At 47.8% G+C, this 26,693-nt stretch overlaps 1 protein-coding gene across 3 annotated transcripts in view; it reads left to right on the forward strand.

The window, feature by feature from the left end:
- The window catches only part of ATP6V1A (ATPase H+ transporting V1 subunit A), a 328,148-nt gene extending 313,772 nt beyond the window's left edge, over nt 1-14,376 (forward strand). For all 3 annotated transcript variants that reach the window (XM_086935581.1, XM_086935582.1, XM_086935583.1), the window contains exon 16: nt 12,448-14,376. In XM_086935581.1, the coding sequence (XP_086791707.1) occupies nt 12,448-12,540 (93 nt within the window). In that variant the 3' untranslated portion in view covers nt 12,541-14,376. The remainder of the gene's footprint in view (nt 1-12,447) is intronic.
- The last annotated feature ends 12,317 nt before the right edge of the window (nt 14,377-26,693 follow it).

Genomic DNA, 26,693 nt, shown 5'->3' on the forward strand with positions numbered 1-26,693 from the left:
AGATCCGCGACAGCTCAACCTGGCGATCTGGCTCCTGAAGTCTTAGAGTTTGGATACCTCAACCTACCTCCTGAATGCATGGACATCATCAAGGAGGCAAGGAAGCCAACAACCAGAGCATGCTATGTGGCAAAATGGAAGCGTTTTGTCATTTACTGCACAACCAATGACATCAACCCGCTAGATGCATCTATCCCTAACATCATTTGCTATCTGTTACATCTTTACAAGTGCAAGCTAGCGTTCGCTTCTATTCGGATACATCTATCCGCCATCGCAGCTTACCTTCAAAATAGGCAGCATCTCTCTCTCTTCAGAGTGCCTGCCATTAAAGCTTTCCTTGAAGGCCTGAAACGAGTCATTCCCCCAAGAACACCGCCAGCTCCGGTGTGGAACCTCAATGTGGTCCTCACCAGACTGATGGGACCACCATTTGAGCCACTGCACTCGTGTGAACTACAATTCCTAACGTGGAAAGTAGCTTTCCTAATTGCTATTACGTCACTGAGGCGTGTTAGTGAGCTACAAGCGCTCACAATCCAAGAGCCATTCATTCAGATTCATCCAAATAGGGTAGTGCTACGTACTAACCCTAAATTCCTTCCAAAGGTGGTGTCACAGTTTCATCTCAACCAAACTATAGACTTGCCGGCATTCTTCCAAAACCCACAAACGGTGGCGGAAAGAATGCTCCATACGTTAGACGTACGGAGGGCGTTGATGTACTACATAGACAGGACACAACACTTTAGGAAAACAAAACAACTTTTTGTTGCCTTCTCACCACAACACAAAGGCAACCCGATTTCCAAAGCAGGAATAGCCAGATGGATTGTTAAGTGCATCCAAATCTGTTATCACAAGGCCAAGCGCACTTTAACAATACCCCCAAGGGCGCACTCCACACGCAAATTGGGGGCATCCATGGCTTTCCTAGGGAACATTCCTTTAGAGGACATATGCAGAGCAGCCACGTGGGTTACACCACATACCTTTACAAAACACTACTGTGTTGACGTGCATTCCAAGCAGCAAGCTGCTGTAGGACAGGCTGTTCTCAAGACACTTTTTCAGGTTTCTGCAGCTGGCACGGGCAACCGCCGCTGATGGAGGGACTGCTATGTATTCTATGCTAAGATATGAATTTAGCAGCCCACATGCCTCGAACTGAATATGCTACTTACCAGTATGCATCTGTTCTTGGCATGTAGGGCTGCTAACATTCATATCGCCCACCCTCCTCCCCGGTGCCTGTCGCAGCTGCAGATATACTATTGTATTCAATCATTAGCATGGACATCCTTTACACTTTTCACTCCATCTTCTGCCACAATGGCGAAAAACAATCTGGGGATGGAGCCGATGCCCATGCGCACTGTAGTCCAGGGGAGGAGCCACCTATCTCAGGATACTTCGAAGACTCTTCCAGGACAACAATGTGCGATCATCCGGACCCAACACTAGGCGGCGATCTAATGCTAAGATATGAATGTTAGCAGCCCTACATGCCAAGAACAGATGCATACTGGTAAGTAGCATATTCATTACTGCTCCTAGTGCTTTCAACGTTTTAATACCAAGCAGATTTTCAGGACATGCTTTTGTAAGTAACAAGTCTGTAGTACGGGACAATGGACCAACTTCTAGGGAAACTGGCTTTGACACTTCGTTAACAATAGGCTTTCCTGAAAAACCAAGGGAAACATTCTGTGAGCCTGAGAGGGGTGCCCCTGGAACCTCGTCATGACTGATGGTAGTTCTGCTCGCCCCTGTGTCAATCAAAAAATTTCTGTCTTTCCCTAATAACTGACTATGTACATAGGGACCCTCTTGATCTACAGGAACCTCAATAAGAGGCAAGCCAACCTCCCTCTCTAGGCTGTTTCATGAGTACTGTTGATAATCGGGATAATCTGACTGTGCATACTGGTACATTTGCTGTGTGACATGTTGCGTGGCAGCAATAGGTTGGGGTTGGGGTACAGCTACTGTCTGTTGTGTATGCTGTGGAGGTTGCGTATTCTGCGGAATATTCTGGGGAACATGTTCTTGTCTAGGAGGACGCGGTCTTTCTTTCGTCCTGCCTGTAGCAATATTGTATTTCAGAACGGTACATTTGTTTTTATAGTGACCTGGCTGTTTACAATAATTGCAATTCCCTTTAACGGGAGCTGCTGAATGACCTGGCGGTGCTGTACCCTTTTTCTGACCGTCAGCCGGAATAGACTGAGCAACTAGTACTTTCATTTTCGTGTCTTTCATACGTCTCTGTTCGTGATCGTGTTCCTCTCTAATTCGGTTCTGGTGGTACTGTAACATTTGTAACATTTGAGAAGGGGTATTTGCTTGCCATGTACTCTCGACTTTCAGTACTCTATTTTTAACTTGTGGTAAGGAATTCTCGACTAATTTGGTCACAAAGAGATGTGGATATGATTCACTACTTGTTTTCAGGCCGCTATTAATAATGAAACATTTCTCGAATCTGGAATAAAAATCACTAGTGTCTTCGTCTTGTTTCTGTTTGCAGGCTGAGATTGCATCCCAGTCTTCCTTTTTTATTGCCAATAACCTCGGCAAGACCTGTACTAATAATCCTGGTAATGCTTTAGCTTTGTCCCCAAGACCAGTACCTGGAACTCGTCCATTTTCTTCTGTTTCTAATTCAGTCCAAATAATCTTTGTAGCTCCCACCTCCCATTCTTTTTCTTTAAGTTTTTCGTAAATGCCGGCGGGCAACAATACTTTTAACATTTTAAGAATATCAGGATACGTATAATCTCCCATGAGTAGCATGTCTTTTAATTCACGGTGGAACCCTGCTAGATCTTTATCATGACAGGGCACTAATTTCTTCATTTCCAATAGTTCCATTTTAGTCAAGGGTGTGTATACGAATACTCGTTCTAGCTCACCTCCTGTGGTCCGGACGGGATGAACTTCTCGTAAGGGATTCTGTCTGTCTATATAAAAGGGTTGTCTTACTGGGGGTGGAACAGGAACGAAATGTGGAGTCAGGAAAGTTCTGTATTTAAGGCGTTGTTCTAGAATGATGTTAATTAAATCGGTACCTAGCCCTCTCCATCTTTTTAGGAGTAACTCTTCCAATATATTATATAGGGGACCTGGATCAGAATGCTGACTCTCATATAATGTAATGAGATGCTGGATCATGTACATACCAGCTAGTCGCTGTTCGTCTGGGGAAAGAGTAAAAAATGTTTGCGCTACTGAATCATCTTTATATACGCTGTTATTTCCAGCCCACTGTACTGCTGATCGTGCTAGTTCTTGTTCACGCATGGTACTAAGTTCACTGTAACCTATTCGTTGTTTTAGTACTTTATCAGTGTCTTGAAATAGATGTTCAAGAGAACATTGTTCTGGTATAGGAGAAAGAAAACGTTTCTTACTTTCTAGACGTATGGGTCTGTCAAAAGGTCTTGCTCTACCTACGTACGCTATTCTACATGCGTCTTCTTCTGTATCATCTATATCTTCGTCTTCTGTGATTTCATCCTCCTCTTTCTCGGCTTCCCTAGCTGCTTTTTCTTTTTCGTGTATTACTACAATTTCTTTACGGATCTTTCTGTACATGGATTCTACACAACTTTGTTTATTATGTTTACCATCAGCTATATTGTTACTCCAATTTATCAGGATATTCATCTCTTCTTTGCTTGTACCTGGCCGATCTCGTTCCCTTATCAAACAATTTATCAAAAACTGTAAGATCATTCTTTGTGTCTCAACCTTGTTGTGTGCCATGGCCTCGTGAATGCATTCTGGTCTCTCCCCTGTTCTAATGAAATTATATATATTATCTAAATGTTGTTTCATATGTGGTAGAATAGACAGATAGTTTGTGACTCGTCGTAAACGTATTGAGAATAGTATCATCTCGTCTTCACCTGGTACTGGATCATATCTGAAATCTGTAAGGTACTGTCTAAGGGTTGCGAATGACGCCGCTTTGGGTGTACGTTGTAATGCTACTTCTCTAAGTGTCATTCGTTTTACTTGAGGTGGGGTGATAGGGAGACCTCCTGCTGCGCCTCCTGAAGTGGAAGCGTAACCATCAACTAGCTGTGCTGTCGGTGGTAGTAACGGAACTGGTCGAGTAGGTGTAGTAGTAATAGGTGCAGGTAATGTAAGTTGGCCATGTGTTGCTGGCGTAAAAGGATTGTTAGGACCAGTGGCAGCAGGAACAGTAGCAGGTGAGTCAGTGGGAGGGGTCGTGTCATCCTGAACAGGCTGTTGTGGAACATTATTAGGAACATTATTAGCAGGTGGTACGCGTACATTGGTATATTCTGGAGCTACATCATCTAAATAGGAAGAAAGGAAAATGTCCGCTGCGGTCTGTTTATGACGTAATTTAGTTGGGACCAATGGTGGTGGCAAGTTACGGGGTACTTCCGGGGTCGCCTTGGGCAGGCCCTCGGCGAGAACAGGATACATGCCGGTAATAAGGGCATTTCTTTGTCTGTCTTGTTGTTCTATTCCGACTCGTTCTCCTTCTTCTAGTAACTCTTTTTCTCTAGCTTTTTCAGATTCTTCTCTACTTCTCTCTGCTTTTCTGATTTCTTTCTCTGTTCTTCTATGCGCTTCTTTACGCCATAATTCTATGGCATCTTTCTGGGATTGTCTGGCTTTCTTTTTCCATAATGCTTCTTCTACTCTCATGATGCAATCAGCATCCCATGTCCCTGAGACAGGCCATCCATATTTCTCTTCCAGATCTTTTGTGTACTCCACCCACAAATCTAGGTACAGTATGGCATCTAAGCCATGTTTATGGTACATAAAATGTCCTGGAGTGTCCCTAGGCGGGACGGGAACTGCTTCTTCGAGTATCCCTTTCCTAGTTCCTATCTGACGTAATTTCGAGAACAGCGGCATTTATTTATTTTTTTTAAACTGACTTGAACGTGAACACAGTAAACACAGTAATGAATAGCAAACAATCATTCATACCACGACATTAAACACATTAAAACATTTCAGACTGATATTACCTGGTACATAGAAAAACATGAATACTGAAATCTCGAGATACAATACTAGAATACTGAATCACTAGATGCACTGCTAAACAGTACAGACAATACCGGTCCCATAAAGAGACACGTCATTACTGTATTCACCTAAGTGAACACGTCTGGACTGGACCGGATCTGTGTACCCAGACCCGTCTTGACCCAGCACAAATTAATGAACCCGTCTAGATGCGTTCCCAACAACGGTACTCACCGGGAAGCAAAAACTGAAGGCCTCGGAAACTGGACTGGACTGGACTACGTCAGCTACGGTTTCTCCTACGCATGCGCTTCGGAACAGGTGGGCCTCCGGATACCTCGGACCTTGCTCTCTCGACTTGGGGCTCTGGTCGGGATCCTCCGCATTCCTCACCGCCTCGTCTGGATGCCGGACCGCAGTCTCCGTCTCCTCCGTGGGCCTGAGGGAGATAGCAGGAAAACCCGCAGGTGTGCACTGGATCCATCACGGCTGTAGAAGGGGTCAGGGGCCTGCGTTACATTGCCGGCGAGTGGGGAAGGGGGGAGTCCCTATTCGGGCGCCAGATTATGTGGTAAATTAAATTACCGGACAATTTTTGATTACATTAAATGACAATAAGGATAGCTCAATCAAATGAGAGGCAGAGTCCGTGGTATCTGAGTCATACGGGCTTTAATAAAATGCCTCGAGGCATGGGACATCGGGTTCCATCACCACTAAGGTTCAGGAAGGGACATTCAACATTTTATTAACATCACACATTATATATAGTAAAACAGTATAATTGAAATGAATACAGTAGGCGTAACAGGTGAAAAGAGAGAGATAAGAACACATGTGCGTAACAGGAGGCGTGTAAGAAGGCGTACACATGGGCGTGCATTTGACATGTCAGAGAAACGTCACAAGAAAGTCACATGTGGGTGGATGCTTAGAGAAAGTTTGCAGAATCAGCAGAAACCTTGGGATGTCAGAACGACCTGCACTTAGAACATATCTGGTATCTTATGTTTGGAGGATGTAGTGTCTGAAGTAAAAGGTCTCTCGGACAGAGGCCGTTCATCACTGAATGCTAGTGCGTGCATATGGATCTTCATGCAAAGTGCGGGGGCCATGGGCCTACCATGGTAACGGGAGCAGTAAATTACTTGCATGGAGACAGGAAGGCAGGGCCCTTTGCTCTGCAGCCGGGAACATGTTTACCTATTTCACTAGACTGGAATGTGTTTTCGAGGAGGCTGAGCAGATAACTTGTAGGTAAAACATCGTCTTGGCAAGCAGGCCGAGCCGGGCACCGCTCGTCTGAGCAGGATGTAAGGCAGAGGTCAGGGATGCATACCTAAACTGTAGCTTTCAGAGGCAGAAAAGAACTCGGAGCCTCGATTGAGGGTCTGGCTCGGCTGGGCCAGAAAACATGGAGAAAACGTGTGCGAGTTTCAAAAGTGTACCATGTAAAGACGTTGGCACCATAGGCCTAGAAGCCTAATTAACGTGATTTTCTTGGAGAACTGTATAACTGACATGTTAACGTTGGACGCAAATGCATATGCGTCTTTCTAGCAGGCACGGAAAAGGAATTACATGACATACATGGGACACGTGTGTATGGATAGGGTGCGAGTGGGGGACACATTAGCTACCTAAAAATTTCTATTTCCTCAATGGGGTAGGGCGGAAGGACCGACCCTTCGTAGGGAGGAAGAGAGGGGGCTACGTAAACAACCAATAGCTCTGGAGTGGGAGGCCTTGATGCTTGCCCTAGAGGCGATGGACCTCTCCCTGGACTCCCTGTCTAGATCCCAGTAAGACACATTTCTTCTCCTACCCCTCGTGCTTTACGACCCCTTTAGTGTAAAATGAATACACTGTTCTTTTATAGCATTCTATACCCTGTATTCTACGGGATGCCGAGAAAACCTGCGGAGGGTACGGCTTTGAGATGGAATGACCAGGAGGGGATGGGGGGGTGGGAGGGGTTTGTTGGTGTCAAGTTAAGTTAGCAGACTCGTTTACTAGAAAATGGGAATGAATACACGTTATTGTACTGACAATCGGATTATATACTGAATGGTAATGCACTAATTTGTTGGGGGGCAGCTAAGATAGGCAGTGTATGCAGATCGTGGTTGAGTTGTGCTGTACAGGTACAATGATTGTAATTTGCTGCAATTGACCGATCTGAGATTGGGGAGGAAAAGCGAAAATGACTGGCAATGTTTATCATTGATCTGTATTTTTCTCCTGCTTCTGTTACAGTCGATAATAAAGTGTGTTAAAAAAAAAAAGACGCTAGATCGTGCCACTGGTTGAGCAGAGCAGTGAAAGACGGGCACAGGCAAGTGACACACTCGTTCAGGTGGCAGAAGCAGCGCCCACCACAGGGCAGGGAGAAGGGGCACTGACAGAGCAGCGCACAGGGCAGGGAGACGTGGCACTGACAGAGCAGCGCACTCCACAGGGCAAGGAGAAGGGATACTGACAGAAACACACACCACAGGGCAGGGAGAAGGGGCACTGACATGGCAGCGCACACAATGCAAAAACAACAGTTGATGGACAGAATGCAGAACAATGTTATACATTCACCCCAGTACAGACATCTGGGCCTAAATCCATCGTTTTTTTGCTCACCATGCCATTCCAGTTGGAACCTAGCCATATGCAGATCAGTCTCGACCCTGTGCCCCATGGGAACAGTCCAGCCAGAACTGCCAGCCAGAACTGCCAGGACTGGAAACAAGTATGACAAAATGAGGGTTATGAACCCGAAACCGGTCCCAGGATGCTTGTTTCCGGTCCAGGGAAGACATGGCTTGGCAGTTCGGGCTAGACTGTTCCCATGAGGCACAGGGTCAGAAAGATTTGCATATAGCCATGTCTGAACTGGGGTGGTGGAGTGAGCTAAAGAATGATGATGGAATAAACCCAGATCAGTTGACTGGGGGTGAGTGTTTGATTTGCTCAAATGCTCCGTCCATCATCCCCTTTGGTATCGCTTAGCGCACACTACAGGGCAGAGAGAAGGTGCACTGACAGGGAAAAATAACCTACAGGGTTGGGAGAAGGGGCACCGACAGAGCAGCACACACCACAGGGCAAGGAGAAGGGGGACTGACGGAAACAATCAGAAACAAATACCCCAAACATGGCAGTACACACACCACAGGGCAGGAAGAAGGGGCACCGACAGGGCAACACACAGGGCAGGGAGCAGGGACCCAGACAGGGCAGCGCACAACACGGGGCAGGGAGAAGGGGGCAGCGCACACTACAGGGCGGGAGAAAAGGGAGCTGACAGATTAGCGCACACCACAAGGCAGGGAGAAGCGTTATTGATAGGGCAGGGAAAAGTGGTACTAACAGTGCAGTGCACGCAATGGGGAATTGAAAAGTGGCACTGACCGGGAAGCACACAGGACAGGGAGAAGCGCCACTGACCAGGAAGCACACACCACCAGGCAGGGAAAAGCGCCACTGACAGGAAAGCACACACCACAGGCAGGGAGAAGCGCCACTGACAGGGCAGGCAGGGAGAAGCGCCACTGACCGGGAAGCACACACCACAGGCAGGGAGAAGCGCCACTGACAGGGAAGCACACACCACAGGCAGGGAGAAGCGCCACTGACAGGGCAGGCAGGGAGAAGCGCCACTGACAGGGAAGCACACACCACAGGCAGGGAGAAGCGCCACTGACAGGGCAGGCAGGGAGAAGCGCCACTGACAGGGAAGCACACACCACAGGCAGGGAGAAGCGCCACTGACAGCTTCAGAGTGAGCCGACAAGTGTTGACGGGGGATTGGAAAGAAGAGCAGTCAAGGGAACGGATTCTGCCATAATATGGCCGTAGAAGCTGAAGAAAAAGATCCAGTCGATCAGGGAGACTGAACAAGAGACAAAGAACGCTGGGCGCAGTGAGCCCCAAGGCAGCGCTTGATCGCCTTGCGATTCCCATCCAGACCCACATCTACCTCGGGCCAAATCCCATCAGGAAAAAACGCAACAAGTAAAAAAGCAAGGTAGTTTTACTCCATACCTAGGCAAACGTTTGGGGCAGTTATTCTCGCCTGTATTACCTACAACAGTTCAGTAAATATGCTAATGCCACGGATGATCAGGGGTCCAGCATCATAGGCGCGTTTCGCTCTGCAGCGCCCCAAATTCTTTTATTTTTTCTTCAGCTGCACCACTGCCCATGCCGCAGGATTTACGTAACCTGCTCCCCATACTGCGCTTAAGACAGGTCATCTACTCCCAACCTCAAGAGAAATACCTGAGGTGCTCCCAATGCTCTGTCCTCCTTCCCATTGATCTTCAATTTATTTGGTCTAATAAGAGCTCTGCAGCAGCTCACACCAAGATTAAGGATTGTCTCCTCCCAATGTCCCATCCTTTTTCCTTCACATCCCATGCTGAAAGAAAGAAGGGTACCTGCAAGCACCACTAGTTTGCCATCAAAGTTATCCTTCTGTGATTCTTATGCGCGCCAACCAAGTGCCCCAACACATAGCTGGATTTCCATAATGTTTATTTTTTTACATTTTCATTACATTTGGCCATTTTGTTAAGCAGTCAGCATGGTTTCTCAGCTCCTTCACATTACTGGTTAAAAGACGTGGGAGAACTAGATGAAGACGAATGGCAGGAGGCCCTGCAGAGCCCAAGTGTTGTTGCAACCAGGGCAGGGTTACAATTAATTGAAGAAACAAAACAAAATGAATTTAACGTTGCATAATGAACAGTCCTTAGTCTCTAGAACACTCCTGTACAGAATGGGAAAGGGGAACTCACTCATTGTCTCAAAGGCTGTGGTCGAGAGGGCCCTTTCATCCATATACTTTGGACCTGCCCAGTCATTCAGACACACTGGGAGGGATAACACAAGTATTGGCACTGGTAAAGGGCTTGAAGGCCCCGTTAGATGCAAAATGTCTCCTGTTGGATATAGAGGGTGAACTGGAGTGGCCCAAGTACTCAAAAGCATGGCGCACGCGTGGTGCGCCTCTACACACCCCCTTGGTCACTGACTGGGAAAGGATATGGACTGGTGTCGCAAAGTAGAAGAAGTGGGGGATGCCCACATAAATGGGAGAAGGTTTGGGGTGGCTGGCGAGCTTATTGTGGATACTGAGAATGCCGGTGTTCTGCAGATCGGGGCGGCTGAGATCGTGAGGTACTGTGATATGGACACATGCCTATTGTTGGCTGTTCTTTCCCCTGTATCGCATGATGCGATGTCCTGAGCTGATATGCAACACTTTACTATGCTTCCCACTTGTCGCTGAGACTGCACAGTTATCTTGGGTATTTGATTACTGTTTTGCAGTTGTGAAACGAATAAAAAGATTTTTTTTTTAAGATTGCTTTCACATAGATGAGGGAGGGACACAGAACGGAAGGCTATACGTTTTCTTACATTTATGCACACCAACCCTTGCCCAATTCGGCCCCAATCTTTTCTTTACATTTCTGACCACCTTAGTATGTTACTATATCCTGAAGAGTCGGGAGATGCTGGAAGGGAAAAATATATTTGGTAACTGCAGCACAGAAGATATGCACTGGTCTGATTGCGGGCGCACCAGCAACTGGCATAAATAGGGGAGAGGGTGTGGCCTAACAACTAGAGCTGAGCAATTGGGTTCGAGTATCGGCAGCGATGCTCCACATCCTGTGATTCTGGGTAGATCTCCCGGCGCCTTACAAAAAATATTGTATATGTCTGTAACGCAAATGGTGCTCATCGACAGCGCTCTGAAAGCTTCAGGTCTAGTCTGAGCTATGTAAAACTCCCCCTGTACCCCCTCACCCTCCCTCCCAAAAAGAGTATACTAATAATGCATAGTAGGGTGGAACAAAGAATGCCTACAAGTTCCAAACATCCTCACCCCAGCAAAAAAAAACACATATCCCTACTGGTATGTCCCTTAATGTGCTTCTCTACTCTACATGTTTTATTCTTGAAAAAGACTAATAAACTTTTATTGAGTTCAAACGTTCTCAATTTTATTTTTTACATTTCATGGTCGGCTGGTGAAGCCTTGGCCTTACAAGGAGGCAGGCGTGTGGGTGGAGCACAACAGATGAGTTTTCAGTCCTCCACCCATAAAGGAACTCATTTGTTTAGTCTGAGTAGAGAAGTGGTTGAGTTAATGCAGGCCTGATGTTTGTGTGTAGTGGTTGGTATGCCCCCATCATCTAAATCTTACCTACTGATCAGTTGGTGAGTTGTGGTTGTTGTTGCGAGTCAACCATAGCTGTGGCTCTAAAGCACGATATGCATAGTAGTGTGTGGTCTTTGAACACTGTGCTTTCCATTACTTGGAACTAGTGTAGGACTTTCAAGGCATGATTAGTGTGCTTTATATGATGTTGGGAGCAGGGTTTGCTGAGCCCTTTGTAGTTTATTTAACAGTGCAAGGATGGTCCAGGCGGGGTATACAGCAGTAAGGTAATATGGTCAGTAAGGTCTGGTCCCTCCGAAGAATGGTATGTGATTTAATAAACTCTTGCAACCTTTCCTTCATGATTACACCACAATTGCTTGCCTTGGTGCAGCCATTTATGGAGGGTAGACCAGGTGTCACCAATTTGTTGTAAGCCTCTAGACCCCTGCTCCACCTTTCAGTTAATCTGCCTGTTGGTAGCTTTGCAGAAGTCAGTTGAAGGCAGCCGGGAAATGACTGAGCCAACCTAAATACACATTACACATGATTACTGAGGGGAGCGTGCCAGGGACTTGATCTTGGTGGTTTAAAGAGTGATATTTAACCTGGCCGATGTGGATTCTTAGGAATAAAGAGTCCCAGGCTAAAGCCACTCTCCTATCACCTCCTTGGGGTGGCTTGGCATGTCCTCAGAAGTTTTCTGTATATTCTTTTAGAAGGTACACTATTAAGAAATACCCACTTTGATTCTTTCTGGGATATTCCCTTGCTGCAAAATGTTAACACTTTTGATTGATGAGCTGTTAACCGTTTGTGCCAAAACTGTACACTAAGGTTCACCGCTGTGCTCTTCCAGGATTTCAAATTAGTGTCATCTCCTAAAGCTTGAACCATGGAATATAAAGGGATATTTAGTAGATTTTTAAAACGTTTACCTTTCGTCTTCACCCAACCAAACTTTGAACTAAAGAATCAATTCTCAGCCTCATAATACATCTGTGGCAGGACCTTCTCTTTATACGCTGTAAACATAGGATCTTAAGAAGGGCCACAAAAATACCTTTTGAATTTCGTTGTACATGCTGAACACATACTATTAGAGGTAAGTAGCAATTATTTCATTAGATTATGCAGTGATCTGCGTGATGTTTAATGATCTAAAAAAGATTGCTTCTCCATGTAGTCTGATATACCTATCTTGGATGTAAAACAGTGTATTTTGGGTAATGTCCACTAACCAGCCTTTTTTTCCTGTTTACTAGGACCCAGTCAAAGAAGGTGAAGCTAAAATCAAGGCCGATTATGCACAGCTATTTGAGGACATGCAGAACGCTTTCCGTAGCCTCGAAGACTAAGAATGCAGAGCCATGTTCCCCTCAGTTATCCCTTCCAGCCATCATCTCAGACCACCAGCTGCTCCCCCACGTGCAGAGCTTGAAGTGGGACTGCTTGTGTATGTGTGTGTGTAGAGCGGAGTAACTCATTCAACCATTTCACATTCTGTAGGGTCTTAAATGAAAATGAATATGAAAACAATTTCTTTGCATTCCAGTGTTGTAACAGCCTCACTGTACCTGTGCTGTGAGAATGTTGGTAATGTGTGTGTTTGGTCAAATAGTTTGAAGTGACTACTGGGAGAGCTTTGGCAGGTGGCGGATGTGTACCGTTCCCATCAGCTCCTGAGATGTGTATATATGTGCTGTATAGAGGGGGTTAGCCTGATGGTAACTACTATGTTGAAAAAAACCCAATTCAGTTCCAAAGACAAAAATGGTTTCCTTTGATGTATATTGGTCCTGTGCTCCCATTTCTGGAGAGTGATCTGTGTGAAGCCCTTCAGAAACCCTCATTAACGCCCAATCAGCTTCTCATTTTAACTGGTGGGCTGGGACCCCTACTACGCTATCTATGTACACCAAAAGAATTGAGGTCGGTTGTGAGACTTTCAAGCTGTATTTGGCAAGGGCTTTAAATCTAGCAAAATGTTTGTGTTATTCCTAAAAAATAAAGACACATCATGATATGGATAGTGAACTTGCCAGTCTTTTGGTAACAAATCCTTGAATTACTGCTTCCTAAAGGGAACTGAAGCTAGGCGATTGTGAATTTAGCCTGCAATTAAAGGATGGTTTAGAAAAGGAACTGTCAGAAAACTTGAAAATACTCTAAATCATATGACATTTTTGGCTCTTTGCAATCCACGAACTTTGAAGTAGCATTTGCCCATTGTGCTAGGACATTGACTTATCAAGGTGTACCCAATCGAATGAAAAATATCCTTTTTTATGAGCTCGGCCGTTGGTCCTCGTCCTGCTGTCAAACATTGCCTACATTTATTCACCTTGCCGAACTCTCATTGGTTGTTTCTTAATTTAGTTGCTGGAACAAGGGAAAGTTGTTTTTTTTTATTATAATTTTTTAATGCTGCGCTCTCCATGGTGCATATGCTATTGAGGGCAAATTAATGAAGCAAGTCACATTTTTTCTCTTAAGGAACGTGTTTTGGTGCTGCTATAGTTTTCAAAGGGGTTATTTGAACTAAAAACCTCTGTAAAAAGCCATGTGTTAGTTCATCGCCCCTTAGAATCTTTCATGGCTATTTCTGTTGTGAAGTTCATCGTAGTAGTGCTCCACCATGGAACTGCACATAATCCAATTTTCCAAGGGTGTAAAGCTCTTTGAACGTACAGTTTGTCTCTCATATTTAAGCGTAGTGTGTACGAATGCACAAAGAAGTCACTGTATAAAACTCCTGCTTCTGCCCACCTGGGTTTGGGGCATTATACCAATTTTCCCTTTTTCCAGTTGTTCCTCCTATGGTCATGTGTCTGTCTTTAAGGTTGATGTTCTCCTTCCTTTTAAGATACTGGGGTGTAATAAATTCACAGATGATGTTTAAAAATTATAGTTGTATATTTATTGTACTATATTTCGGGTCCTAAAAGATAAGGGCCATTTGAAACCACTTCCAGTTGTGTTGTTGTTTTTCTTTCCTGCCTCCTGGGTTGTCCCTTATTTTTCAGTGTTGAAAATACCAATGTTCACTGTACTACTTTTACGTTTGATCCAGCCAGGCGGAAAGAGTTGCCGTTGTGTGAAGGCACGTACGGGAACTGATTAATTTCACTTTCTGACCTGGAATCTGTGTAAACATTTAAAGTCCATGAATAAAAAAGGATGTTCATTTTAAAGGTGTTAACTTGCTCTTTCTTTTCCTTTGAACTCTTGTTTTCTGTGAAATTAACAGGCACTACAACTTGTTTTATTGTTATCAGTCCAAGAAATGAGAAGTAAAGAAGGGGTCATCTTGTCCAACATGGAGACTGCCAAGAAGATGAAATAACAGAGGATCGCTATTGATAGATTTCTACCTGTGAAAGGAGATAGGATGAGGCCAACGTTCAGTCTAATGTGGAGTCTAAAGTTACATTTTCAGAGCAGACTCCCTTGTGATGAGACTAGCAAGTGAAATCGAGATTATAAATTAGTAACAACCCATCACATTGCTTTCACTTTAATCAATGGATGCAGTGGTTAGGTTGTTTTACAGGCAGCTGTTAGTCTTATTCCAGGCACATCTTCAGAATGTTTTCGTCCCATTGAGAGGGAGCCTCATGACTATTACATGAATATAGCTTTCTGTGATGGACCGCAATCCTGGAGCTGGAATCATAATGGAAATCGAAAAGAACAAGATTGAACTATACTTTCCGTACTGATTTTGGGATACTTTGCCAGAGCCCTTCCACTGTTCGGTTATCTCTGATCCCCACCTCTAATTTGTCTCAGGCCTCCATACACGTCCACCTCTTTCCATACACGTCCACCTGTAAAGCTTTGGGGGTGCCATGAGTAACTTATTGATGGTGGTTATCAAGCCTTTTGGGGCTTTGTTGGAAGAAAACAGTTTATCAAAAGGCGTGGCAGGCACGTATTGAGAAATCATATGTTTATTTGTCTTGTAAGTTTTCATACAATTTTCAGGTGATTTTATCTGGTCTTGGCTAAAAAAAAAAAAAGGTCTCCTAGCATGCTACACTACACCACCTTCCATTTCTCAAAAGAATCCCAATTTAAGGCTAGTGTAAAATCAGGAGTCTGGTGTAGTGGGATGAAAGGAAATGGGAACATTGGAATACATACATCTTGATATCCCATATTTCTATAAGATGTCTAGTAATGCTGGAGACATATTCGACCCTGGGTCTGTGTTGCTTGGGAAGCCATAGTATATATCAGCCTATCATAGCTCGGTGTATGTACAGCTCATGTTTCTTTGTGGCTGACAGAGATCACTCAAACACTGTCCACAGTTGATGATCCATATAATATTTATAAATGTTTAGCAGTTGAGCCCACTCCTCTCCGTGTTGGTGCATAAGAGTTTTTAATTTTTTTATTTTTGAGATAATTACGTTTTTTTCCCATTCTATGTGGATGTTACGTTCAGTTTGTATGCCTGATAAATATTTTCTGCGTATTGCTACTAGGAGTGCCTGAAGCTAATGCTGGAATCTCAGTGACAGTCTTATTTTTAATATAGCAGTTCCAATGTAAACCTAATTTGTCATATTTTATGCTCTCCCATTGTTTCTCTTAAGAATTTGTTTTATTTCCTTCAAAAACTACGAGGGGGTAATATTGATCCCTCAAAACTTAGTTTTCTCCTTTGCCTATTAAAAGGGCAAGACTGCCTCCAGCATCCAGCATTTTGCTTTTTTAAGGTTAACCTATAAGTCTAGCACCATGCCATTTTGTTTCAGAATATCCTTCATACTACATATACCGTACTTGGTCAGTCTGTGTTTACAGGCTGTCTGCAAAGAGGTGTATTTTGTGCTCCATCCCATCAAATGGCATACTGTTTTATTCCCGTCTTCTGTAGTATTTTCTGATACAAGGGTTCCTGACTGCAAAGAGGAGCCATGACAGGGGCCATTCCCATCATGTCCACCTCTGCAATTCAAATTTGAAAGTTCTTTCCCCTATTAATATTATCCAAGCCATTGGTTCTCCAGTGTATCTTTGCTTCCTGATGGATACTTTTAACCCCAGATTTCCCCACCTTATAAATACCCCCAGGCGCCAGACTGGATCCAGAGAATTTTCTCTGCAATTCCCTTGCATGTTCGGAGATGGCGTCTCGTGGCTCTGCATCAAGTTTGTTCCGTTCCGGTAGTGACTTCAGGGCCCCTTCATTGCCACCACCTTTAGCACACTGCCATTGGTTTCTTCCATTCTGATAGACTTTTCTGACTGCAAATTCCTCACCTTCTGAATACCCCCGGTGTCAGACTAGATCTGAAGAATTGTTGATAACAATTCCCTTGCACGTCACAAGGTAGCGTCATGCGGCTCTGGGTCTCAATAGTGCCACAAAGCATATGATGTCTGGTCAATGTATCTGCGCCATCTCCATGCTCTGATGTCGGATCCTTTATTTGCATGCCTTCCCATGTGGATCCAGAGCTCCATCGACTCCTGTCAGCTTGCCAAAATAATTTTCCTTCGATTTTTCACAGTGTTCAAGGGATGTGTCCCCACCTAAAACTACAAACTTATAACCATGCATGGATTGACAATGACAGATTTCCAATATGTCTGTCTCTGCTAACTAAGCTCCTTAGCGCACCTCTTTATCGTACGACTGTTGTTCGAAGATGAACGGCAAGGCCATCCACTTTTTTCATTACCTGTATGAGCAAGGAAGCCCATAATTCAAGGAGTGCTATACACAGATCGGTGGGTACGCAGTCACACCCAGGTGCCTTACTATTAGAGGCATGTGTGCTGTAGATACACATGCTTTGCATACTCAGGCCGGATGCCTGGGTCCAGATGTTTGCAATTGGTTTTTCTTCGAAGAAGCCTTTTCCAGTCACAAGTTAAGGTGACTCCTTTAGGTGATATCGCGCATAGGCATCGACTCCATTGTTCGATTGTTTTCTTTCTGCCATTGTGTTCGAACGTGGTTTGCGGGGCTCCGGGGTTCGAAACCGTCCTTCAGGATCCTCCTCTGTGCGCAACCCACTGTACCCTCATCTGTATTGTTCTCGTACACATTTCACTGTCCTCCTTTTGTTGAGTAAATCGGAAAACTCTCCATATTCAGTCGAGAAGACATTGTACATAGCCTTCGGGCCTAGCTGCATCATTTGACTTCCACTGCGTTCCGAATTGACCAGTCTTCTGCCGATGGAACAGACTCTGTTTTAGTTATGTTCTCTGTGCCACAAGTACCCGTGCACTGACTGCATAAAGTCTGCAACTGAGAAGTGTGTCTCACTGGTTAGAGCAGGCAGACCTGGAAGCAGAGGTCAGCCCGGGACCAGGGTTCAATTCCCGGCTCGGCGGGTCTTGAGTCCTAAAAAAAAATGTCCACGGACTCGACAATTCTCGCTCCGGTGCCTACTCGATTCACGGGTTCACACTCTGCGACTCTGGGCAGTAGCTTGCTTAATCGCCACAATGGCCCCTCGCGGTGGGATGCCTGGCTTTCACCTTGTGGATACCCTGCCGGGGTTATCTCACAGGGGAATACCAGGACGGGTTCCCTAAGCAAGCGCTTAGATACCGGGTCGGTGATTTGCGCTATATAAATACATGTACATATTTCATTTACATGTACATTTGTGCCCCTCACCGGAGCACAAAGAAGAGGATTGCGATGCTTGTCGATCACTCCGATTGAAAAAGACTTTGCAGGATTGTCGGGTTCGGCGAAGGGCCATGCAGTGACAAAACATTGAACACACTCCGGATATCTTCGGGTAAGATACCGAACACAAAAAGATGGAGGTGACAAAAGAAGAGGTGTCCTTCTCTATCCAAGAATCGGATTCCCAGCTGGAAATAGAGTTCGAGTCCAAAGACGTTCCACCGGGACAGGGTGCGGTGAGTAACAAAGCGCCTTGGCCCTTCAAGTGCCCTTCGATTAAACAAAAGGCTTCGGCACCACCACTGCCTTCTGGCCATGATCAGCACTGAGACGCCGCTTCCAATGCCCCGCCCTCGGGCTCAAGCACCGAAACAATCATTCAAGCCTTCCGGCTCGGATCCGAGCCGAGAAAAGCCATCTTCAGAACTGAAACCTTTGGCTCCAAAAGAATAAAAAAATACAAGTCCGATTCGGCACCAAAATCAAAAGATACCCTTCAAAAACCTCTTCAACCTATCCTGGACATTATGAAGGAGAAACTGGACCATAACCAAAAGAAAGATGAACTTAGAGGACAATAGCTACAAAATTCCTCTAAAAAAAGAGCACATGGCTACAAGTCCTATATACCCTAATCCGCAAACCCCTCCACCATCTTCCCCACTACTACCATTGCCAAGCTCAGACCCTTTACACATAACACCTCAGGGTTCCCCACACACACACAGCCTGATAAAGGGGATGATGATGACAAATGTGCACTACCAACAAACCAATGGGATGACTATAACATAGATCCGGGGGGGGGGCGTGGCCACGAGCCGATCATGGCGGACGTGTAGTGCGAGAGCTCCGTCCATAGCCCTTGAAACTAGCTGATTATCCTGTCTGCCTACAGCGCAATCCACCTCAATTTTACACCTGGAGATTCGACAGGCAAGCGGCGAGCAGTGACGGCGAGCTGCCTCCTTCAGACGCTACCTAACGCCCTGGTGGACTGAGGCGATTGCTGGGGCCTACTGCCTCGAGGAGAGCCGCGGCCTCAATTAGCCCGGAGGCCTGGTTGCCGATGGATGCCGGCGGACTGCTGAGGGGACGCCGAAGGTGAGCGAGGACATGGAGCTTGACTGCGCGCCCACAACCTAAGCCCAGCGCCTCCTCCTGTCGGCGCCGATCTGTTTCCCCCCTCACTGGAGAGCCCAGGGAGGTCCGTCCTGACCTGCTTGTTCCGGCCGCAGCCAGAGAAACATCAGGACTGGCCCAGCGCCCGACTGTACGGCGCAGAGGTGTCCACACCCGCCTGCGAGCCGGTGAGGAGCGGGAGACCGGGGGACTTGGGGAGAGAACTCTGGCGCCCGGGAGACTGTAGCCGCTACCTGGGACACTCGGCGGCCGCACGACACTAATCGGCGCCGCGGTGGTGATACGGGCGCCATCTTGCCTCCTCCCCGGGCCCCCGAGACCCCTAAGAAGACGGCGCGAAGGTCTGCAATACCCAAAGCGCATTGAAGCAGCAAAGGTGCCGTGGCCCTGGGGTCACAACGCAACGCCGGCACGGCCCCTGCAACCACCTTATCGGTGACGACCCCGAGCAACATCGAGGGGTTCAGCTGAGCAGAAGCCCACGTGGCAGGCCGCCGACTACAGGACCGCTTCTACTGGGGCAGGTACGCGGCGCTTTCCTCTGTCCTGCCTCCAAAGGACCCCCTCCTGCGACGCAATAGCTCATTCCCACCACCTCGCCGAGGCCTGCGCCACAGCCGCGCGGAGGATCTTCCACAGGACGCCGCCACACCCGCCAGGAGCGCTACCACTGCCACTGCCACAGAGCCATAAACTCTGCCCAACTCATGGGGACTAGCACTACCTTTGCCTACTCCACTGTAGCGTCGGTAGCTGCGAAGATACCCTGGACCCACAACGCTGTGTGTCGCAAAGCTGTAAAGACTGAGAACAGAGCGCGCGCTTAACCCACCGTCACCCTGCATACTAGATCGATGGGGAGGCACAGGGGCAAGGCCCAGGACCACGGTGCGTCGACGGACATGCAGTCCACCGGCTCGGAGGACCCACTAGCCTCCTCTAATATAGACATTTCCCGCCGACAGGGAAAGGAACACAAGACGCCAAACTGGACCTCATCCTAATCGAAACAAGGGCCACAAGGGAGGCGCTAGAATCACGTATAGATAACATGGCGACGGGCCTCTCTTTGTTCCGGGCAGACCACAACAAACTTGTGGAGAGGGTCTCAGAACAAAAACTTGCGCTGAATGATCTCATACCACAGCATACGGAACACTCAACGAAGCTGGAAGGCATGGAGAAACAACTCAAGCAGCTGTGGGACAAGGTTGACGATGCAGAAGGACGAGCCCACCGCAACAACGTCCGCATCTTGGGCATTCCGGAACGCAGTGAGGGGAGGAATCCTACTCAATTTGTGGAGGACTGGCTCAGGAAAATGGTGGGCCCGGAAGATCTTACTGCACTATACAGCGTAGAAAGGGCGCATAGAATGCCGTCAAGACCGCCGCAACCAGGAGCGCCACCACGTCCTTTAATTGCGCGCCTCCTTCACTACAAGGACCGCGACACTGTGCTGCGCGTGGCCCGAGAGAAAGCGCCGATTCGCTATGAGGACAAGAATATCTCCGTCTATCCTGACTTCACGCCCACGGTGCAGAGAGCCAGGTCCACCTTCCTGGGGGTGAAGCGCAAGTTACGGGAGAGAGACTTGAAATATGCCCTCCTGTTCCCCGCCCGCCTCAAGATACTACATGGTAACAAATCATAGATCTTTGATTCGCCGGAGGAGGCGGAGGAATGGATGGAAATAACGCTAACGCCGCCGGCCTCGCAGGACCCATTTACGGACACTAGGAGCGACGGACATCGGAGTCAAACGGACCGGAGACACACCGCTTCCAACACCGGACAAGCCCCCTCGCCAAGGTCATCACCGAAGGGACAAGCCGCAAAAAAACGCTTGGAGGATCAATCATCGGTGGTACAGTTGACGAGGGAGGCGCTCGCCGCTCATGATGCGGGTACAGCCAGGGACCTGGCCAGCAACTCTGACACACACACCGAGGTGTCGGGATCGGCAGACAGCCTACAACTCTTCCCCAAGATCACGGCGCAGATGGCAGAGGAATTTTAACACCAGCGCCTTGAACGATATCCGGGTGGTAATGTATGAACCATATCACTCTCTGCATACAGGTGGGTTGCCGCGGGTTTGGTTTACTAAGGGCTGCTATGCCACCGCAGGCCAGTACAAGTCAGGCACAAGTGATCTGCACCCCCCATCACATGCACATGGAACTGTTTGACTTATGCCCATGTTGGGCATCATGGTTCGGACCCCGAGCCCGTTGGCCTGGGGACCTTAATGTTAAGGGGTTAACTGTTTGCATGACACTCCTCTCCTGTGGTAAGATGTACTTGGCGTATACACCCACGAGCTCAGCATTACTGAGTCACACGATCAGTCATGGGGACACTTAATGTTTACAACTTGTGCACCTGGAATGTACGGGGCATGGGCTCGATTCACAAGAGACACAGGATACTAGCTCAGCTCAACCGTAGGGGAGTTATGATGGCTTGCCTCCAAGAGACACACTTGAACTGTGCTGAGAACTCGAAACTACGGAAGAAATGGAAGGGACAACTTTTTGCTACGTCCTACTCCGCATTCTCTAGGGGGGCCGCTATTTGGCTTCGTAATTCTGTTCCCTTCAAGCCAATAGAGCAGAGAATTGACAAGGAGGGTAGATATGTGTTTGTAAGGGGCTTATTGGATGGGGCCGCTATTGTGATTGGATGTGTGTATTCACCAAATTCGGGCCAATCAAATTTTTTGGTAAATGTCAACGGAGTCCTAGCGGACTGGACAGATCATCAATGGGTGGTTGGAGGGGATTTCAATGCTGTATTAGATGTTACACTGGACAGGTCACACCCGCCACTGCATGCCACGGAAAGCAGAAGACCGGCGGATGCGCTAGCACAATGGGCAGAGGGGTGGGACCTGGCAGATGCATGGCGCAGTACACATCTCCTGGACAGGGAATATACTTTTTTCTCCCCGCCACACCAACTGCACACCAGAATAGACCGTATATTTTGCTCCCGTTCCCTACTGGGATCGGTTATCCAGGCCCAGCACATGGGAAAGACCCTCTCAGATCACAACCCTGTCGAGTTGACTTGGCAATGGGGCCGGCTGCTAGCCCCAATACCGACTTAGAGATTGCCCACGGAACTACTGGAAGACACGGTCTTCAGGTCGTCCATGGCAGACACCATTGAGAGTTACTTCGACACGAATACTGACACTGCCAGCTCCTGACAAATAGAATGGGACACTTTCAAAGTCTTCATCAGAGGGGAAGCGATGGCCACCCGAGTGGGTAGGAGGAGGGAAGTAATCGATAATCTAAAAGAAGTGGAGGGTAGACTGGCAATGCTAGAGAGTGAAGCTGCAGGCACAAACTTACACTTCACACCGCTGCAAGACGCACATATAAAACAAGCTGAACTGCTAGAAGACTTGAGATTGTTAGACTACAAGGAATATACTAACAGAATGCACACACAGGCGGATAGATCGGGCCCTCTGCTGGCCCGTATTATACGAGACTCTCCGGCGCACCACCCAATCCTGGAAATACTTGATCAGGAAGGCATACTAGCTTCGACTCAAGTAGGAATCAACACTGCATTTAAGGACTACTACGCCACACTCTATGGCCCACACCAACACCTCTCACAGACCCCACTTGAGGACTTTATGAGGGATTTAGAACTACCCCAACTCACTGCCAGGCAAAGTGACGACTTGAAACGTAATATTACTGTTGCGGAGATTAGACAAGCAATACATGCACTCCCGAGGAATAAAACCCCTGGGATGGACGGCCTGCCGGCCGAGTTCTATGCCACATTTATAGACCTACTAGCCTCGCGCTTACAAACCATTTATCTAGAAGCGCTGCGGACCAACTCCCTACCACAGTCATCCCTCCAGGCTTTGATAACTTCCCTCTTAAAACCGGATAAAGATGGGATGCACCTAGCTAACTACAGACCCTTCTCTCTCCTTAACACCGACTATAAGATACTGAGCAAGGTACTAGCAACGAGATTGGCACAATACATCCCGCAGCTGATCCACCCCGACCAGTGCGGGTTTGTACCGGGGAGGAGTACAGCCATGAACCTTAGAAGACTAGCCCAACTGATGCTACGTGACCCGGCAGACATGGGCTCTGAGGGCTGCATCTCGTTGGATCTGAAGTAGGCCTTCGATTCCCTCAGATGGGATTTCATGTTTGCTACGCTCACGAAATTCGGGATACCTCCCGAATATATTGCTTGGGTCAAACTACTATACACCCGCCCCACGGCCCGGGTGCGCACATCCAGATACATCTCAGGGCCCCTAGCAATAGCAAGAGGTACCAGGCAGGGTTGCCCGCTCTCCCCGCTCCTATTCATCCTGGCACTTGAACCGCTGCTCTGTAAACTCCGGACAGTAGCCCCCCACTGTGGCATTCGAAGAGGTGAGACGACTCATATAGTGTCCGCCTATGCTGACGATATTATCCTATACCAACGTGACCTGCGAGGCGACCTGGATCCTATACCTAAAATATTTGAGGAATTCAGGTCATTATCGGGCCTCACCATAAGCAAACCCAAGTCATACGGGTACAACTTTGCTGCCACTGGCTCGTCTACGCCACTGCCCTTCACGCCACACACCTTTCAAATGGCAGACACCACCTTCCGCTACCTCGGGATACAAATATACAGGGATGCCGAGGAAATGATAGACGGTAACCTCGGAAGAGCTGTAAGAGCACTCAAATCACAGATACAATTTTGGTTGTCATTGCCTCTATCGGTGGCCGGCAGAGTAGCCATCTCCAAGATAATAATAATAATAATAGGGGGTTTTATAAAGCGCTTGGTGACGCACAACGGCGTGTCCCCGCACTAAGGAGCGAGTGCTGTGGGAAAAGTACTAAGGCGGGAACCTGTTACCGGGTAAATAATAATGTTTTTAACTTGGCTCTGAAGATAAGTTCTGATGGTTCTAGACGCAGCGCCACAGGAAGTTTATTCCAGCTTGACGCAGCCAGATACCTAAAGGATCTTCCGCCCATCCGAGCTTTAGACACCTTGGGAATAGACAGGCGCCCCGTGCCGGAAGATCTTAGGGAACGGGAAGGCTCGTATTGTGTCAGCAGTCCCTGCAGTGGAAGGGGTGCCTTACCATTGACAATCCAGTGGCAGGTGCAGAGTGCTTTAAATTCCACCCTGCTTCTCACCGGGAGCCAGTGCAGGGCCTGGAGCGCCGCTTTGGAGGCTGCTCTTCTAGGTAATCTGAGCACCAGTCGGGCAGCAGCATTCTGCAAAACCTGCAGGCGGCTCAGATTCTTCTCTAAGGTCCCTAGAAAGAGAAGATTGCCATTGTCCATCTTCGATGTGACTAATGCATGCACTAATGTTTGGCGTGCTTTGATAGGCAGAAACTTCAGAACCTTCCTGAGGCTCTTGAGAGTCCCGAAGCATGATCCGACCACCCGATTGATCTGGGGTCCGAAGGTCAGGTTGGAATCGAACCAGATACCCAAATTCCTCACCTCCTGGCAGGGGATTGGTGCTGGTCCCAGGCATGGTGGCCACCACGCCGACGTCCACGCCGCCTGGCCTCCCCCCACGACCAGCACCTCAGCCTTGCCTCCGTTGAGCTTGAGGCAATTGGCAGACATCCAGGCAGCAAGATCTTGCATGCATGCTCTGAAGATGTCCGCCGCGAGACTGGGCGCACGTGACAGGGAGATGACCAGCTGCGTGTCGTCGGCATACGACACCATGCGCAGGCCGTGACTCTCCACTATGGTGGCAACTGGGGCAACGTAGAGATTGAAAAGAGTTGGACTCAGGGACGAGCCCTGCGGCACCCCCTGGTCCAAGGCTACTCGCTCCGAGTAGCAGTCGCCCTGCCTGACTTGGAAATTTCGGCCAGATAGGAATGATTGGATCCATTTCAGCGCTGCACCTCTCACCCCTCCTTTGTTCAGACACTGTAGCAAGATGGAATGTGCTACAGTGTCGAACGCAGCGCTGAGATCCAGAAGGATCAAGGCCATAGTCTGGCCCTCTTCAGCACCCTGCCTGATGGTTTCGGATGCCATGAGGAGAGCTGACTCCGTCGAATGCCGAGGCCGGAACCCGAATTGGGTGGGATGAAGAAGGTTGGTCTTCTCCACAAATTGCATTAGCTGCACGTTGGCCACCTTTTCCGCCACTTTAGAAAAATAGGGTAGCAGGGAGATGGGGCGCAAATTATCCAGCTTCTCAAAGCTGATATTGGGCTTCTTGCGGAGGGGGAAGCACCACAGCTTGTTTCCATACCTCAGGCATAGGACTGGACCGGAAGGAAACATCCAGCAGATGCCTAATGTAAGGTTCGAGTGTCATCAGGCTATCCCCCACCCGTTTAGGAGAGGCTGGGTCCCGAGGAGAGCCCGATTTCACTGAACTGCATATTTTAATTTGGTCTTCTGCTGGAGGGGTGGTAAAGTTGAGCAGCATGTTTTGTCCAGCTTCCTTTACTACTGATACTTCTAATTCGTGCCCTACTGAGGGTTGGGCAGGAAAGGCAGAGTAGATCTTGGACACTTTGTCCCCAAAGTAATTAGCAATTCGATTGCAGGTAGCTGCAGAATGATCTTCCCCTCCTGTGGAGGCTTTAGGGACGGCCAGGGATTTATATACACTGAACAGTTCCTTAGCTGAGTTCTCTGCACCCAGTATCCTGTCAGCATAAAAGGCGGCTTTCACTATCCTAATCTGATTGTGATAAGCCCGTCTATTGACGAGGTATCTCTCTTTCATCTGGCTATCATAGGCCACTCTCCACTGTCTTTCTGCACGCTTACAATCCCTCTTGGCACAGCGCAGTGCCTTGTTGAACCATGGTAATGCTTCCCCGCCTCATTTACTATTTCACTAATTTGCCATTCGTGATCCCTGCCACGACGTTCAAGGCGCTAGATACACTCCTCACAGAACTTATATGGGGACCAGGGCGGAGGCGCATAGGCCTTGCTAAGTTACAGCTCACCTCTGGAACCGGAGGTATGGGAGTACCAGACTTCAGGGCCTACAACTTTGCATGTCAACTGCAATGGCTGGCCTACTGGCTAGCGGGTCGGAACCTGCATGAGATTAACATGACAGAGGAAGACCGCTCTAAAGGGAAAATCCATGTCTTACTATTACCCCGCTCGGAGTTACCGAGGGACACCTCACCACTTCTCCGGCTTGCAGTACAATACTGGCGGAAAGCGATAAAATACACGGCCCGCTGACATCATATGCCTCCACAATTCCACTACTGGGTATCCCACTAGAGTCGGGACTGCTCACGACCCACAAACTGGTGTCATGGCACGACGCTGGTGTGACGCACGTAGGAGACCTCTTTGCAGAAGGACACATGTTGTCCTTTGAAGACTTCAGGACCACACATGGTGTCCCCGGGGGATCGTTCCTCCTTCATGCTGGCCTCCGTCACTACGTAACGAAAAAATGGGCACACGGGAAAGTGGAACCACCCACGAACCCCTTGTTGATAATGCAGTATCTCATGGGAACGGGAAGTCATCTAACTAAATGGCTCACTGCTAGTATCAGAACAGGAAGTGCGGTCTCGCTGTCACCCCTCAAGACCAAGTGGGAGGGCGATATAGGGAGGCCACTCAGGGACAAGGAATGGGAGCGTATCCTCCAATTTCCCAAAAAAGTAGCTAGGAACCCCAAGTTTAAGTT

The sequence above is a fragment of the Lissotriton vulgaris genome, chromosome 8 (genome assembly GCF_964263255.1).
Source record: "Lissotriton vulgaris chromosome 8, aLisVul1.2, whole genome shotgun sequence".
NCBI lineage: Eukaryota > Metazoa > Chordata > Amphibia > Caudata > Salamandridae > Lissotriton > Lissotriton vulgaris.